The sequence below is a fragment of the Saccostrea cucullata genome, unplaced genomic scaffold (genome assembly GCF_032062105.1).
Source record: "Saccostrea cucullata isolate Sc308-1 unplaced genomic scaffold, CSIRO_AGI_Scuc_v1 ctg12810, whole genome shotgun sequence".
NCBI classification, from domain to species: Eukaryota; Metazoa; Mollusca; class Bivalvia; order Ostreida; family Ostreidae; genus Saccostrea; species Saccostrea cuccullata.
This window is the reverse complement of record NW_026921067.1, coordinates 1-18,128: the sequence shown is the minus strand read 5'-3', so window position 1 is coordinate 18,128 and position 18,128 is coordinate 1. Positions and strand designations below refer to the sequence as shown.

Genomic DNA, 18,128 nt, shown 5'->3' with positions numbered 1-18,128 from the left:
AAAAATCTCAAATTTACAATATGAAAGAGAATACATTTAACAGTAATAGATATTTGTAAGTTGTTAGATGGTGTTGTCATTTGCATGGAAGATATTTGAGTGGTTAGTAATTAAAAGTACAGATGGATTTTGTTGAAGAGTTTGTCAGTTTGCTCATGTTTTGCATATGCATTCTGGTTCTTTTGAATTTGCCAGTGCAATTTTGGTTAATACTTATAGAAATGCAATTAAAGAAGTAAAAAATATCAGAAGAGTTGAAGCCTTGTATGTCCATTGTTTGTTTTTTGAATAATTATGAAATGTTACCTTAGTGTATCGGATGAAGAAGTTCTGTTTATACAACATTTGTAAAATTGACTTTACAAGGGAAATTTAGAATCACTGTGCCTGTTTGAGGCAATCCTCTTATTATAAAATCAAACCACTTGTATCTCGAAGTCCATATTTGTTTTTACTTGTAAAAAGACATTTCAAATACAGTTACTAATAATTGTCTCATGCACAATAATTTTTGTGTTTTGATGCCAAACAATGAAAATATTTGACCACTTCCATTCACAGGTACTAAACTTCTTAAACCTTTAAAATTGAAAAAAAAAAATAATCACGTTTATTACAGAGGTTTGTTGTAAGGTTACCATTATCGATGTCTTATCTTCTGGTCTTATCCAAAAGTATGAAACAAATGATTCTGTGGTACAATGTAACATATTTTGAGTTCAAAGGGATAAATCGAATCAATGTAGAATTGAAGATGAAAATTGTTAACTGATAAAACATTGATTGATATATCTAACTGTTAAACTGAAGGCCACAGCAAGAGAGTTTAATTTTTACAATGTGAAACAAATTGAATAAATTCCGCTTCATATAAATGCAAGATAAAATATAAAAGAATGTTCAATCAAAATGAATTGATAACGATAAGGCGTAAAGCAAAACCATATTTTTGTTTGGTTTGTTTCGGAATGTCACAAATTTGAGATGAATACATTTGAGGTGAGACACAGCATCTTACAAGTCTCATCATTGCACCATATTAAAGTTACCCTAAAGCTTTATCAAAATAATAGCTTGAAAGTCATGAAAAAGATGCAATTTTATAAGTATCAAAAGAACAATATTTAGTTTCTTTATACCTTACAAACCATTTCTGTATTACATGTAATTGTCACGTGTAAATTATGAATTCGCCTTATTGTTTTGGGGTCATGAAAGATTCGGCGTAGACATGCGATGTTTGAAAATAATACAGGCATCATTTAAAATTCATGGATTTTATTACCTATCTGAATTCTTGAAAGTTTTCCAAATTCATTGTAATTTCACGCTGAATGGGTACCATACTAACATCCGTATTTTAATCAATAGTGCACTTTGCTGATGTGTGACATCTTTCCACGACTGGGTCCAAACAACGCATTTGTAACAATTATGTGATCTCGGAAAGGAATTTAATTTTTAGCAATGGAAATCTGGCCTTTTCTTATGTTGAAACTGGTATTCTTCTTGACTGAAGGTATGATATTATAATATTATAATATTAAGTACAATGAAGAATTTAAATTTAATTAATTACTTAACATTTTCCATTTCCAATACCTAAACGACATTCCTAATTTAGCCATGTTGAAGTTTCCAAAGTATGTTTTTTAAAGTCTTACGAGCGAAAACGATACGTCCTGAGGATAAATGGAAGGGAGTAAAGCCTATAATATACACAATCAACTCCAAGTATTCCAGTCATCTTGAATGGAAATTTCGCGCGTACGTTTCATGCGTACGGTAAAATGTTAAGTAACTGATATTGATCAAATACCCAGTATAACTATTAATTCCTCTTATTAGTTAAAGCAATAAGAGCTGCATGTAACTTTGATGTTGTAAATTTTTGTTTATACAATATTATAATTCACTATTACAATACATTGATCATAAAAAAAGAACATAAATAGATTTTAGTCGTTCATATTTGTAGTAGAACTATTTATAAGCTTTGATCAAAGCATACATTATAATGTCGTCCTGTACAATATTGATTTCTTATATAATACTATACATTCCATTGTACAGAATTCTGTTTACAGAAACAATTTAGTATGTAATTTTGTTCTTATTTATCATAAAGGTTTGTTTATACTGGTATACAGATTTTCTTAAACGTCATATTTTAACAGCAAAATAAAAATTTCAGAAATGCAGCTCATATTGCTTTAATTAATTTTTGGTATATTTATGGAACGCCGTCACTGCCTTATAGCAGAACACTACTATTGCATTGTGTCAACCTTCCATTACATTATGTCAACTCTTTATGACATTAACCCACACTACTATTGCATTGTGTCAACCTTCCATTTTATTATGTCAAGTCTTTATGACATTAACCCACACTACTATTGCATTGTGTCAACCTTCCATTACATTATGTCAAGTCTTTATGACATTAACCCACACTACTATTGCATTGTGTCAACCTTCCATTACATTATGTCAACTCTTTATAACATTAACCCACACTACTATTGCATCGTGTTAACTTTTCTTTACATTATGTCAACTCTTCATGACATTTACACATACTACAACTTTATTTCGTCAACTTGCATTTCGTTATGTTTACTTTTCATGACAATCTTAGTTTTTATTAACTGATGTGAAAAGCTCATACCATACTGTGCGCACTCTTCTACATTATGTCGATTCACTATTACGTTATGCGAACACGGGTATCCTCGGCCTTTATATGAGCATAACGTATTTTCCGCGTTCCGCAAGCACTAAAAATGGCGGGAGAGAAAACTGTCGTAGAAGAGATTCTCAGCGATTTCGGAATGACATCTTTAAATGAAAACTTTAAGCGACAAATGATTGACAATCTTGAAACATGCAAAGCCTTTACACTGCGACTGTGAATTAAAGTCACGTCGAAATTCAATGGTGTTTACTTGTATCTGATAATTAAATAAATCAAATATTATGAGTCGTGCAGCAATCATTTTTTTTTCTTTTTATTTTGAACTTTTTTTTTTTTAATAAAAGTCTTAAACTTTGTAGGACATTGCATTAGTTTCACATTAAGTTTAGCTGAATTAAGTTGAAAACTTTTTTCTATGAAACTATAAAGCCTGAGAGCTTCTCCGCTTTCCGCCCTTGGTCTCCAACCATATACCGCCCCCTTCCTTGTTCAGGATTCCCATATCTGCCACTGATATGTGCCCATGCATGCTTACTAAGGCATATTCAATTGATTTAGATGAGCGACTGGTAGATTTTTGTAATAGAATTCTGGCCCTGGAATGATTAAAAAAAATTACTAACTCCAGTGACGTAGCATCTTTTTTTTGAAAGAGGAGGACAGCCAGAAAAAAAATCATTTACCCAAAAAACTTGACAAGCCAAGAAAAAAAGTCCAAGCCCGAAAATCCTATTTCGGGGAGAGGGGTCCAACTTCAATCAGTCCCATTTTTTCTCAGATATATTACATTACCCTTAGTGGACTACAGTGTATACTTCAACAAGAAGTGGGGGTGGGGGGCTGTACAGTTTCAATGAACATTACATTTTCTATAGTAAAGTTATGTCTGGGAAAAGAGGGGGGGGGGGGTGATATTATGTGCCTGTAATTTATCCTAATCAATCAGGACCCCCCCCACCCCCCTTCTTACCAGTCATTAACACACGGTCGTCAACATTCATTATATACTAGATATACAGCTTTGAGATAATGTAAATGTATTTTAACATCAGGTAATGAACTTTTGGAATCAACATGATAAAGAGTTAGCACAATATAAGGATATTTTTAAATCACATAAGAAAGAGTTGACATAACGTAATTATATATCCACATCACGGAATGGAGTTTTGACATAATGTAATAAAGTATTGATATAATATAAAGATATGTTCACATTATGTTATACATTTTTACACCACGTAATAAAGCACTGACATAAAGGTAAGATGTGTTCACCTCACATCATGATGCCCTCGCCGTAAAATAAAGATAAATCCATATCACGTAATAATGCTTTGATATAATAGAAATATACACTCTCAAAAAGGAATGGGCTTTTGACTTCATGTAATGATAAGTTTAATTATAAAACACAATTTACTTGACGTAATGCAATTTTGACCTCACATATTAAAGAAATGAAATGATGTAAAGAAGCATTCATTTCACGTAATAAAGTTTTAACACAATGTAAACACATTATCACTTCACATAATGAATTTTTTACTTCAAGTTATGAAGTGCTGACATAATGAAAGGAGTTATTTACTTCATGTAATGCAGCATTGACATCATGTTAAGATATATTTACATCATCTCATAAAAAATGGATATAACGTAAAAATATGTTCACATCACGTAATCATAAACTGACATAATAAATGCATAGTTGTATGCTATAAGGCAGTGATGGCGTTCCATATATATTGGAAACTCTGGATGACAAATTTAAAATTTGAAAGCAAATACTCAAGATTACTAAATAATCTCAGGTATTAGACACCGTACCTAGGATAATTAATTAGTCTTCGGAATCAATGATACTGAAGTAAACTTTGTAGTATACTATATCAGTAAGTGTAACCCAGAATATATTATTTATCTTTATAGTAAAACTTCGTCTTTACTAATGTTGATTGTACAAGTACCTTATGCACCTGAATTCGAGTGATTCAGTATCAGAAGCTCAGTAAAACTAATTTGTCCTTATTAATTGATACTCAGTTTAACAAATTAGTCCTCAGTAATAGATATTCTATTTAGTCCTTATTAAAAGATACTCAGTATAACAAATTAATCGTCAGTAATAGATATTCATTAGTCCTCAATAATAAATATTAGGTAAAAGAAATTAGTCCTCATTAATTAATAATCAATATAACTTACTAGTTCTCATTAAAAGATACTCAGCATTACTAATTTGTCCTCAGTAATAGATACTCAGTATTACTAATTAGTCCAAAATCAGAGATACTGAAAAAACTTATTAGTCCTCAAGATATTCAGTATAACTAATTGTTGCCTAGTAAAAAAATATTCAGTAATATTTATTAGTCCTCAGTAATATTCATAAAACTATTCTAGTCCCCAGCTAATTAAAGAGATTCAGTATAACTTCTTAGTCATCAGTCAGTCCTAGGTAATATTTAACTAATTAGTCCTCAATCAATAATAGATACTCAGTGTAACTAAATAGTCCTCAGTAATAGATTTTCAATGTATCTTAGTACTCCTCACTAATAGACTCTCAATGTAGCTAAATAGTCCTCAGTAATGGATTCTCAATATAACTAAATAGTCCTCAGTAATAGATTCTCAATACAACTAAATAGTCCTCAGTAATGGATTCTCAATATAACTAAATAGTCCTCAGTAATGGATTCTCAATATAACTAAATAGTCCTCAGTAATGGATTCTCAATGTAACTAAATAGTCCTCAGTAATGGATTCTCAATGTAACTAAATAGTCCTCAGTAATAGATTCTCAATACAACTAAATAGTCCTCAGTAATGGATTCTCAATATAACTAAATAGTCCTCAGTAATAGATTCTCAATATAACTAAATAGTCCTCTGTAATAGATTCTCAATATAACTAAATAGTCCTCAGTAATAGATTCTCAATATAACTAAATAGTCATTAGTAATAGATTCTCAATATAACTAAATAGTCCTCAGTAACAGATTCTCAATATAACTAAATAGTCCTCAGTAATGGATTCTCAATATAACTAAATAGTCCTCAGTAATAGATTCTCAATATAACTAAATAGTCCTCAGTAATAGATTCTCAATACTAAGTACAACTAAATAGTCCTCTGTAATAGATTCTCAATATAACTAAATAGTCCTCTGTAGTCCTCTGTAATAGATTCTCTCAATATAACTAAATAGTCCTCTGTAATAGATTCTCAATATAACTAAATAGTCATTAGTAATAGATTCTCAATATAACTAAATAGTCCTCAGTAATAGAAATTCAGTATAAGCTATTAGTTCTATACATCAAATATCCAGAATAAATTATCGATATTATGTATTTCTACTTATTTTAGTTTTGTATATCTACTTATTTTTGTTTTTTATTTCTACTTATTTTAGTCGTACATTATGCTGAAGGATACGAGTGCCCGAGAATCACCTACAGACAGAATAGCTTCGGAATGATTTACAAATTACGAACTTACGTCCATTGTGAACATGGCTGTTGTGGACAACATGGAGACTTCTGTTGTACACCTCCGATCACTACAACAGAAAAGCCCATCTACAATGACAAGTAATTAGAGTGTACTATTATAACGTTCATTATTGACAAGTTCAGTATAGTAACCCTCTTTTCTCAATTAGAAGTTATAACAGTTAATTATCAAAAGTTGATTTTTTCCCCAAGGGTTTGAGGTCTTAAGTCAAAGTATATTTGGAATAGATTTCACAAGAAATGCACAGATGAAATATGAAAATTACCGGTGGATATCTTCTCAAGTCTTATTTTAAAAGTACTTTTGATAAGAAGTAAAAATTTGAAAGCCAAGGTCACGTGGTAAGAAATCATAGAATATTTTTGAAGAAATGCACATGTGAAATTTGAAGGCAATAATTCACTCCTAAAGGCTAAATTTTTTATTAGAGTTGGGCAGATGAGCGAATGAATGAGATTTTCATAATGGCAGGGGGCAAAAATTACAGAAATTAAAAGAAAGTTGTTTCCTATGATTTCTAATTGATTTTCAGGAAAACGAAAATCGCATTCTTTTTTTGCAGTCAGCTGATTTTGATACAATAATTGCATGCAATGTGATCTAAAGGTGCATTAAAATAAACCATTTGTCATTTAAATTAAACAATTAAGAATGATTATTTATTGTCAAACCCCAGTCTGCCAATTTAAATAATCGATGTTATGTCTGGATCCTATTGACAATCGCAAGAATGGTTGCAAAATGGCGATTCCCATTGAAGGTATCTTACTGTAGGTAAATTCCCTCGATCTTACATTTTACTGACTTTTTTAGATGCTAAAAGCCCCATCTTCCCTGAACTCCTCTTACATTTTATTCAGCAGCCTAATCATCTTTTGGGAGATGGTTGGTGGGGTCATGTAGAAGTGCAGTTAGGTTTCAGAATTTTGATTTTGCCCGGGGGGTCAAATGAGGGTCAAAAAATGACGTTTTTTATGGAAAAAGCCCAGTCTTCCCTAAACTCCTTTTTCGTTTTAAACAGTGGTCTTATCCTCTTTTGGGAGAGTTCACTCTTTTGAAATTTTTTTAAAACCTCAAGGTCAAGGGGTAAAAAATCATAGCATGTTGGGAAACATCTTGTTATGGGTAATATTCACTTGAAATGTGAAAGTCGAATCTCTTCTCAATGAAAAGGAAATACAACATTAATGAAAACTAAGTTAAACTTCAAGGTCAAGGTCACAGAGTCAAAAAGTCATGATACATTTGGAAAGGTCTTATCACAGGTAATATGAATGCCCTTTCATTTATCTTTCAAAATGATCAATTTAAAGCAATTAATTTGTTCATGAAATTAGGTCAAACTTCAAGGTCATGGGTAATAAAAATCATAGTGTATTTAGAATGGTATTGTCCCATTTAATACTAATACGCATGTTTAATATAAAAGTCCTGTCTCTTCTCATTCAAAATATATGACCATATGACCAAGGTTAAATTTATTGTGACAGATGGGCAGATTGACAAACAAATGAGATTTAATGTACCCTACCTTTAGCGAAAATGGGGGACAATAAATGTCTTTGCTGTTCTTGAGAAGAAGATTTATGTGGAAAAAGTCCCCTGCATATTTAAATGTAAATTGGTTGAAATTGGCCCAGTGGTTCTTAAGAAGTTAATGTGAAAAGTTTGCAGACAAACAGATGGACAACAGAAATCAGTACATTTCAGAAAACAGTATGCTTATAAATAGTTAATCAAGGTGCTTTGGGTAGCAAAATAAAGCTAAACTGGTATATCTAATTCATCCGCAGAGCTTAGTATATTTTAATATGCACAACCTTTTCAACTCTTATCATAATTATTTTTTAAAATTTATATCACCATGTCTCATTCAAGGGAGAAATAGAGATATGACCAGATGTATATCTGTTGAATATAAAATATGTACATGTATACTGTGTTTTTTTAGTAATTTGTTTGTTTGCTGTGACAGCAACTGTTATGGCAGCTTTTGGCAAAGGTTGAAGTTTCTCAAATGTACCGGTAAGTCAAACTCCAAGGTCAAGGTCAAAGGGTCAAAATTGTTGGTATCAAAGGGAAAGTCTTGTCACAAGGAATACACATGTGAAAAAAGAGAGAAATCCCTAGAACTTCCTCACCTGTTCAAAAGTTATTGCCAAGGTTAAAGTTAAATTGGGTTCAACTCTAAGGTCTAGGTCAAAAATAATTATACCTGTTGAAAGTTCACAATGATTACACATGTTAGAGCATGAAAGTCCTAGCACCACCTGTTCAAAACTTAGGCCAAGTTTAAGGTATTTTTCTTGTAAAAGTGGGTCAAACTCCAAGGTCAAGAGATCAAGAGGTCAAAATTGGTGGTACCCATTAAAAGGTTTTGCCAAAAAAAATTTACCTAGTATGAAATGTTGAAGACATGTGTATAGCCCAATCCACTTAAAACTTATGGGCAAGGTTAAAGTTTCTGTGGACAGACAAACATACATAAACATAGGAAACAAAATATGTATATATAGTCAAATGAAAAAATTTTCTACTATTATGGAGTCATAAGATCAATTGTCATTTCAGGTACAGGGAGTCAGTGGCTAAGGAGATCAGACCCCCCCCCCCAGAATTAGCAGTTATTTAAATAAGACTATGTACTGTAGAGAATAAAAATGACTTTGGACATCCTCCCCCTTAGAAAACAGGGACTCCACCATCATTGTTTTTATTATTATTTTTTATATGCTTCTCAGGAAATCTTGGGCTGATTTTTTTGACTGAGGTGTGACCCCAACCCCCCCCCCCCCTTTCTGAAAAAAAAAATTCTGGATCTGCGCCTGTATATACTGAATGTCCGCAACGGGAGATAACTTGACAATGTGAAATTTGTCGACTGTGGCATGCGATGATCTTTGACCCTTTTTGAACTTCAACCTAACCATTTGCATTTATTTATTTTTATGCAATCTATACTAAATCTTGTACTTACCGAATGTCAGGTCGTGACAACGAATTCATGAAATATAATCCATATAATCCAATTAAAACACAAATGATTTTAACTGACCACACTGCATCGTCAGCATACATGTGCTAAATAATCTCATTCGACAAACCTTTGCTGATTCCGTTGCCAGTATGAATCGGCCGAGGTGTGCCGAGAGGTGATATCTATAAATATGATAATGGGTGACGCAAACCCAATGTGAATGTAGAAAATAAGATGTTCACACGTAAAACTGTTTAGTACAAGAACAAAGAACTTTATTCGGTAATAACCAATATTTGCCCCCCAAATCAAACTTTGATGGAGATATATTTAATTAAGTTCTTAAACAGGGGAGTATATGCTGACTTCAAATCACTGAATATTTTCATAAGTAATAACGTTATATGTAAGTAATGAGATAATCATGACGTAAATTTCAGTTTTAATGTGTGTGTGTTTTGAATAAAAGTCACGGAGCGCATGTGTGTTCAGGATCAATATTTTGATATAATGTGTAGAATGATAATATTAATGAAATATGTCAATATTGTTCCTGAACAAACTTGCGCTCTATAAATTTTAAAGCTAAAATTGTTGAAATTTTGTCCATTTTGTCCTCTTTCTCAGAAAGGATATAACATCGGACTAGTTTGTGACGTCATAAAAACAAAAATTGTGCATACACTGCTATGAAACTATAATATTTTCTATTAATTTATATTTCTCATACAATTTATTGAATTCAGCACATTTCAGGAAGTTTTCAACTTTTAACTTTTGTGGGGGGCAAATATATGCAATATACCGCATGTAGTTCTTTCAAACTATCATAATAAACTATGTTTTAACATAACTTTGCCATCTAGGTCTATTTTTAAAAAATGTGAGAGTGAGAGAGTGTGTGTGTGGGGGGGGGGGAGGGGAGAGAGAGAGAGAGAGAGAGAGAGAGAGAGAGAGAGAGAGAGAGAGAGAGAGAGAGATAGGCATTGACAAATTAATCGGGTTGGGCCGGAATTAAAAATATCTTTGTTTCCCATAACCCGACCCTAAATTCTCAAGTTGGGTCGGTAGGTAGGTAAACAATTTTTTCTGACAGCAGCTTTGAAAATACATTCTAAAATTTAATGGAAAGTTATATTTATAAATAAGAAAAGTACGAAAGAAAGCGATTTGTGAACAAAATGCTAAGTATCATATATATGCCATTTAAAAATAAAATTCATGATTAATTAATTCACAACTGTAATTTAGATGAACTTATGAAATATTTAGATGAACTTATGAAATATCTCACGCCTGAGTACATTTATATAAATCGAATAAAAAAAAGACAAGATTCTCAAATACGCAAAGACTGAACATTCGAGTATATTTTTTTTTCAAAACTTCAATCATCCTCCAGTGCTTGTGGACAGCCAATGTACTTTTTTGAGGGCCATCAGATATGCAGTGGTTGTAGAGCATTTTGCTTTGAAGTTAAGACGTAAGTTGCTAATTTTAAGTCGCAGGTTCAAATACCAATGAGAAACATTGAAAAAAAAATCCTTAAAAAGGGACAATAAAAATTTATTCTAGTGTCGCAGAAAATACTGGCTCAAAAAGATCCCCACTGCTTACTGGCAAAATAGTGCGTAGTACGTCTAAATTTGGAGCAATGGGGAAATGTTCAAATGTCGTCCCAACAAATTTCGAAGGGATTAAAAGCAAAGAAACAACCAATCTTCAAGGGCCTAATTAAAGAAAAATACACTGGACGTCTCAGGAAGCTAACTAATGATTTTTAAACTATTTGGAAAGAGTATTTAAACATTATTTAAATGAAACAAACCGAATCTACAAATGAGTAAAATGCTAGGGTTATAAAGCAATGCCATAGTCATGAAATTTACCCGTAAATAAAGGCATGAAAAAGTACAACTGAATAACATTTATTTGGATGAATATGCAGACATATTTACAACAGCTTCTATGATTCCATAATGGCATATAGTAAACTTAGGAACATAGATGAATTGTTTATTTAGATCAAAACTCAAATTAAATAAATTGCAGTGAAAGAATGATGTGTTCACTATGTGGGACCCTCATCTGCTCATGAGGCGGGCCTTTCCATGTATTACGTACCTGAAATTCAACAGACAGAATTGTTTGTTCGTTGTTTACCGTCCCTTTCGAAAATTTATTCACTCACATGGAAATGCCAAGACACCTCCGAAAAACTCTTAATTAGTCATGGTGAATTTTATTATCAAATTGTTTAAAGAGTGAAGAATTCTAGTTAGCTAAAGGCATAAGACTGAGACATCGCCATTGTTTTATGAAGAACTACTTCTCTGTAATCACATCTGGGCGCTATTTTGCTTCCATCAAATGCTTTGCTTGAAAATCACAGCAGAACAATGTCGGCCGTTCTGATACAAACTGATTTTGATGAGATTGTATTTTATAAAAACTTGGTTGACAATAAAAAAAAATTTTGAATCATCTTATCTAAAAAATCTTTTCAGTCGGCGCGATTTAATTGGGTCGGTCGCGTTAGGGGAAACAGTTATTTTTTATTTTGGCCTTGTATTTTCAATGGGTTTTTTTCCTGACCAAGTACTGAAATCAGTTTGCATATTTTGATAAATTCATCAAAAACGCTTTGTACTAAAATAATATTTTATGTCGTTGAGAAAGTAAATTTAAAAAGTTCTAAATTATGGGCAAAATATTTATCTGAATCTAATTAAGTAATTTACTTCAATCATTAATTAAATTCTGTTATTTCAGTCTGGTAATGAATTAAGTATTCAAAATACATATATGAGGCTCATAGATCATATGGTCACCTGAAAATTTTATGTTCAATTTGACGAATACATGTACGGTGATAATTATAGAATTATTTTGACTTCTTCCTTGGAAAGTCCAATATGAAGGAGTGTGTATTTGGTGCACATTAAATGTGTTGAAAAAGTTTTATGCTCATTGAACTCCTTTACCTAGACTTAGTTGACATATATGCATAAATGTAAAGCTGTTTTTTATTATTATTATTATTATTATTATTATTATTATTATTATTTTGTATCAATATTTTGGTATAAAATAATTTAAAACATTGAATTGCCGCAGGGTAATTTGGAATGAATATTATGTCGGAAATGAAAACAAAAAATGTCGGAAATGAAATAAAAAATTGTCGGAAATGCTATGCATATTTCCGGAAATGAAATGCAGCGGTGTATTTAGAGGCAAACACCATAGTGCGGGTATTACTGTCTCATGACAGCATCTAGTTTTGAATATTCATTTACAAATAAATAAATTAACTACAAAGCTGCACATTCCCTTATAACTGACGACGATGCGTTCTTAGAAAATTTAATAAGCTTCTTTCTAGGCTGTAGTCATTCTGGAAGTGGTGTGGCAAAATCACTATAAAATCGTTTCTTTTTTAGTAAACGTACATTTATCTTATGTCCAAAAGACCATAAATTTGGAAACCACGAAAGAAATTTTGAATACATGATACCAAAGACCAGTGAGAGTTACTATAATTTAAAGAGTCGGAATACTTGATCACGTCTTATTTTTGAATTTTGTAAGAAGCTCTTACTTTTACAGTTGACATTTACTTTGACATTTCAACCTACAAGTATCATGTACGAAGGTACAGAATTGATAAAAAAAAAGAAACCCTTGCTTGAGGTCATAGGTAGTGCCCCTAGTGTTGTTAGGGGCACTAACATGTGAAGGCCGGGAGTTGAGGGTAGTTTGGGTTGTCGTTTTCTTTAAGGACAACTGATTCGTGCTTTGAAATAACCCTCTGTTTTCGTTGAATTAAATGTAGAGCTGATATTTTACATCGTTAAAGAGTTTCCGTCCATTGTTCTAGTGTAAAGGTAAGCCTCAACTGTAGAAGTCAGAGCTTCTCGCGAAAGTCCATTAAAGAGAGTGATATATTCTTAAATCAATCAGAATTATCCAACAAAAACGAAAACAAATCACAGTTGGCAAAGGGTATCAAGTATGTAATAACACAGCCCCAGCTTTCACTATAAGTGGAATCCATATACATAAAATAAACAAATAAATATGAAGGAATAATGAATTGTTTATGCCCATCCAGCGAATACAATTTCTCCATCCTAAAACTGCTACATTGTTCTCCTCGTACTAAAACTTCAACGTCGCTATCCACCACAACACCTGACGTTACTTATATATTTTCTTTAATAAAAAAATATACCCATACCTAATAAGGTATGGGTATACATGTATTTTTTTTATTAAAAGAAAAATAAGTAACGTCAGGTGCCTGAGTTATCCTCAACCAAAACTAATACACTATTTTCCACATCCTAAAACTGCTCTTCATTGCTTTCCTCAACTGAAATCTTTATCGGTGTTTTCTTCATACAAATATGCTATATTGTTCTCCTCGTACTTAAACTGCTACAGTGTTTTCATCGTCTAAAAACTTCAAAGTTGTTCTCCTCGAACTAAAACTGATACATTGTTTTCCTCGCCGTAAAACTGTAACGTTGTTTTTCTACTAAAACTGATACATAGTTCATTTCGTACTAAAACTTCAACGTTGTTTTCCTTGTCCTAAAACGGCTACATTTTTTTTTGTCAATTCTAAGACTCTGACATTGTATTCTTCATCTCAGAACATCTTCGTTGTTTTCCTCATCCAAAGACGCCTACATTATTTGTTTCATTCCAATAGTTCTACATTATTCACCATTTGTTATTTTATTGTTTTTATCCTCACGCTTCTATTTTTCTCTCCTAAAGTCTCCTACATTTTCTTTTTCATCCGAAGACTTTTATATTGTTTTTCTTATCTTATCTTAAAATTTCTACATTGCTTTCCTCAGCCTAAGACTTCAGCCTTTCTTTTCTCCCCCAAAACCCCCTTCATTGATTACATCATCCTTAACCTCTTGTCTTGTCTCATCACAGGACCCCTATATTGTTTTCCTCATCTGAGATTTTCTGAATTGTTTTCCTCATCCTAATAACCTACAGCGTTTGCCAAATCCAAGAAGTCGTACTTCATTTTTTTTCTCACCATAATACTTCTCTATTTTTCACCTTAGATTTTTTTTTTCATCCTCAAACTTCTATAAAATTTTTCTTATGTTAAAACTATTCCGTTAGTTTCCTCTTTCGAAGGCGTTTATATTCTTTCCTCGTTGAATGCTTCTTCTTTGTTCGTCACAATCTAGTCTGACATTATTTATAATAGAACTTCTATTTTATTTTTTAACCTTGCGACTTCCATTTTTTTCATGACATTGTTTTCCTTATCCTAAGATTAGATCCCTATATTGATTTCCTAGGACTCCTTCATCACTTGTCTGAACCTATGACTGTTTCATTAATTTTCTCACCCTAATACTCGTTTTAATTTCTACATCCCAAGATTCCTTCATGGTTTGGCTCATCAAAATAGACCTACCTTATTTTCTAAGAGTTTTATTTTATTGACATTAGAACTTTTTTTCTCAATCGTGAACATATTTTACAATTCCTAAATTTTTGTCCTCATCTGAAGAATTTTATATTGTTTTCCTCATCTCAGTATTCTTGCATTTTTTTTATCCTTAAACTTTGATTTTGTTTATCTAATTCTTATACTCTTAGGTTGTAAGTCTCACCTTAAGAATTCCTCATTGTTTTCTTCATTCTAGGGCACTTACATATGTATATCCTTTTTTGCCGTTGCTTTGGTTTTGATCATCCTAAGACTTCTACAGTTTTCTCCCATCCTAAGATTCCTCCAGTGTTTTCCACATTCTAAGATACATGTACTTGCATCCTAGGTCACCTACATCGTTTTCCCCATTGGTCCTTCATTGTTTTCATTATCCTAAGACTCCTACATTGTTTAGTTCGTTCTAAGATTCCCTTTAAATAAAGTTTTCCTCATCCTTAGACACATACGTTTTTTTCTTAATCTAAGAGCACCTCTACTGTTTTCCTCGTACTTTAACACCTAGATCATTTTTCCTTTTTCTATCAATTCACATTGTTTTCTTTACACCTACACTCCTACGTTGCTTTTCTCATTCCCAAAACCTCCTTTATTGTTATCGAATGCGGAGACACACTCATCGTTTCTTCATCTATATACTCTTTCAAGATTTTCTTCATCCACACACTGTTTTCTCATTCTAACATACTACATTGACTCGTTTTCTTAAAACATCTATACTTTCCCTCATTCCAAGACCCCTTTATTGTTTTCTTCATCCTCAACTCCTACATTGCCATTCGGATTATTATTTCCTCTACCCAAGCTTCTTATTACTAGTATATTGTGTACCATATCTGATCCTTAGAAGACTCCTGTATTTTTCCCCTATCTTTAGGCTTTTACACTATTTTCTTCTTCAGTGCCAGTTTGTACCTTGGAGTCGTGTCTGGTACTGTGGTAGCGATTGTGTGTATCATCTCCGTCACTTGCTGCTGTATCAGTAAATACAATAAGAAGAATGTCACTGTTGGAATAGACCCTCGGTGGTCAGATGGATCTCGAGCCCGAATTTTGACAGGTAGTGAGTCAACAATGTATTGTTTCATAGTAATGCTTTACTCAAGTATATTGTGTGAGCGTTGCTTGTGATAACAAACATAATATTCCCTAAAGATGTACTTAATTTACCTTGTTCAAAGTTTGATTTTGTTCTCTTTGTTATTGCCCATACAATTTCTTAAATTGTTGTAGTTTGAGATTGAACTATAACATTTTTTTAAAAACTTGAAAAATAAACTTCTATAGAAATAAGCATGCATTAGATGGTATTTCATCTATCAATACTAGTATGCATCACATGTGAATTGAATTATGATTTGGTTTTAGTTCAGGATATTGAGGACAGAGTGATGTCCCCTCCACCTGCGTATGAACACACCGTCTCTTCAGTTGCCACGCCCACTGCACCACGTGACACTTCCGTCAGATATACCACGACCAGTGGAAAGTTGTTCACTTCCACATAAAAATCTATTTAACCCTTTTTGGGGAGATTTTGATAAACTCAGTAGCTTACTTGAGATACATGTATGGGGATAAGATATAACTATACAAGTATTAAAGTTTTGTTTCTGCGTATATTCTTTTTAGTGCATGCTTGTATATTTGTTTAACTTATTATAAACATGCACGGTAATTTAAAGTTAATTGTTAAAGTAATTTGCACTTAGTTACATGTACGTTCAAAAGATGTTTGTATTATTAAGACGCCTAAATTTTTCTAAAATCTATCATAGAAAGAAACCCAAACATTTCTATGTACTTAAGTTTCAATGTACTTTATCAGGATGCATTGCAGGTTAGAAAATACGTTCGCATGTAAAGTGCAAGATTTAAATGCAATGTTAGTAACAATAATTTATGTAAAGCGCTTATTTTTAAATATTTCTGAGATCTTTTTTACACACGTTTGCCATTAAACATATATGTATTTAACGATATCTTACAGATTTAATCATCTTACTTAAGCTTATATACACTATGCTCGGTATCAAATGCTTAATTTTGTGTGTACTTTTCTATTCCTGATCTATGTTATTTCTTGCTCCTGTTCGATGTTATATTAAGGCCTACAATATGAAAATGTATTCTGACATTGCAAGAAGAGAACATAATGGAATATAGAAGTTTTTAGCCTTGTATTTGAATTCATTTATTCATGATGATATGTTTTGTTTAGGCTTCAGAGCAAATGAAAGATATTGTTATCATGTTAGTCATGTAGTATGTCAAAATCTGAATAATATTTTGTATTATCTTTGTTGACTCACTAATAATAAAAAAGTCTGGAGTAGTGTTATTTTTGTCAATGTATAAAAGGTTTGTCCTCCTTCTTCCGTAGCCTAATTTAATTACCTTTTCAGACTTTTAAATACAAAAAAGACTGTTCTATTCGTTGACAGCTATTAAATGCCATGGTCTTGGGACGAAAAGAGTAATTAACGTAGAACATAAATAACTGCCTTTCCATTAGCTAGTGAGACAGCACGGAGAGTCTCCGAGGAAATTTGTCCGACTTAATGTGTTCTCTCTACATTAATTTATCAGAAGCATCTTCCTGGTCTATAAATTGTTATTCTTTAGTTTGTTGTCCTTCTTCTGAAATTATAATGTTTATGAGTGATTTTGTTTTGTTTTTGAAAGGATACTAATTGTCGTCCTTCATAGATGCTGAAAAACCTTGAACACTAAATATCGCACATCAAAGATATGCGTTTTGTATGGATCCGCCTTTTATAATTATACATTCATGTTTTGAACCATTGAAAATAACCTTTACATCCTTACATTTCAAGATATTTATTCCAAAATTCTTAGAATCTTTCTCAGCCGTAGGCATAACCAGAATCAACATTTCTTTATATTTTTTCTCTGCATGTACCCTAAAGCCTCTTTTTTTCACAAAATTTTTCAATTATACACAAACCTTACAAAGCCTAGATATCTATATTTCAAGGAAAATTCTCTCTATTGTTGCTCTTCTTCGTCTTCTTTCATCTACAGTCCCACTGGACACGTCAATCACACGTCGTGATGCCAATGAAGCTGAAAGTAAAGACCTTTGAGCAATCATCTTAAAATGTTCTAATTACAGGGAACACGGATCTTTCAATTGGCGACAGAACTTTATTTCTATTACAACATAGAACAGAACAGAACAGAACATTTTATTTCTAATTTAGAGCCCATAACAGACAAGTATGAAATTGTTACAATAATAAGGAAAAGATAAGCCAATGAATAGCAAAACAATTATACAATTAGCAGTTGACATAAATGATTTCAACAATAATCCTGTCTAAAAGGAATACATCAAATATGCATGTATGTGTAAAAGACTAATGGTACTATAACATGTTATCATTTATAAATTTGCCCACAAAATTAAGAGTTTCCTT

At 32.1% G+C, this 18,128-nt stretch overlaps 1 protein-coding gene across 1 annotated transcript; it reads left to right on the top strand.

The window, feature by feature from the left end:
- The first annotated feature begins 1,396 nt into the window (after window positions 1-1,396).
- LOC134259092 (uncharacterized) lies at window positions 1,397-16,224 on the top strand. Its single transcript, XM_062741689.1, has 4 exons — window positions 1,397-1,519; window positions 6,123-6,300; window positions 15,591-15,748; window positions 16,057-16,224. The coding sequence occupies exons 1-4, from the start codon at window positions 1,468-1,470 to the stop codon at window positions 16,194-16,196; spliced, it is 528 nt and encodes a 175-aa protein (XP_062597673.1). The 5' UTR covers window positions 1,397-1,467; the 3' UTR covers window positions 16,197-16,224.
- The last annotated feature ends 1,904 nt before the right edge of the window (window positions 16,225-18,128 follow it).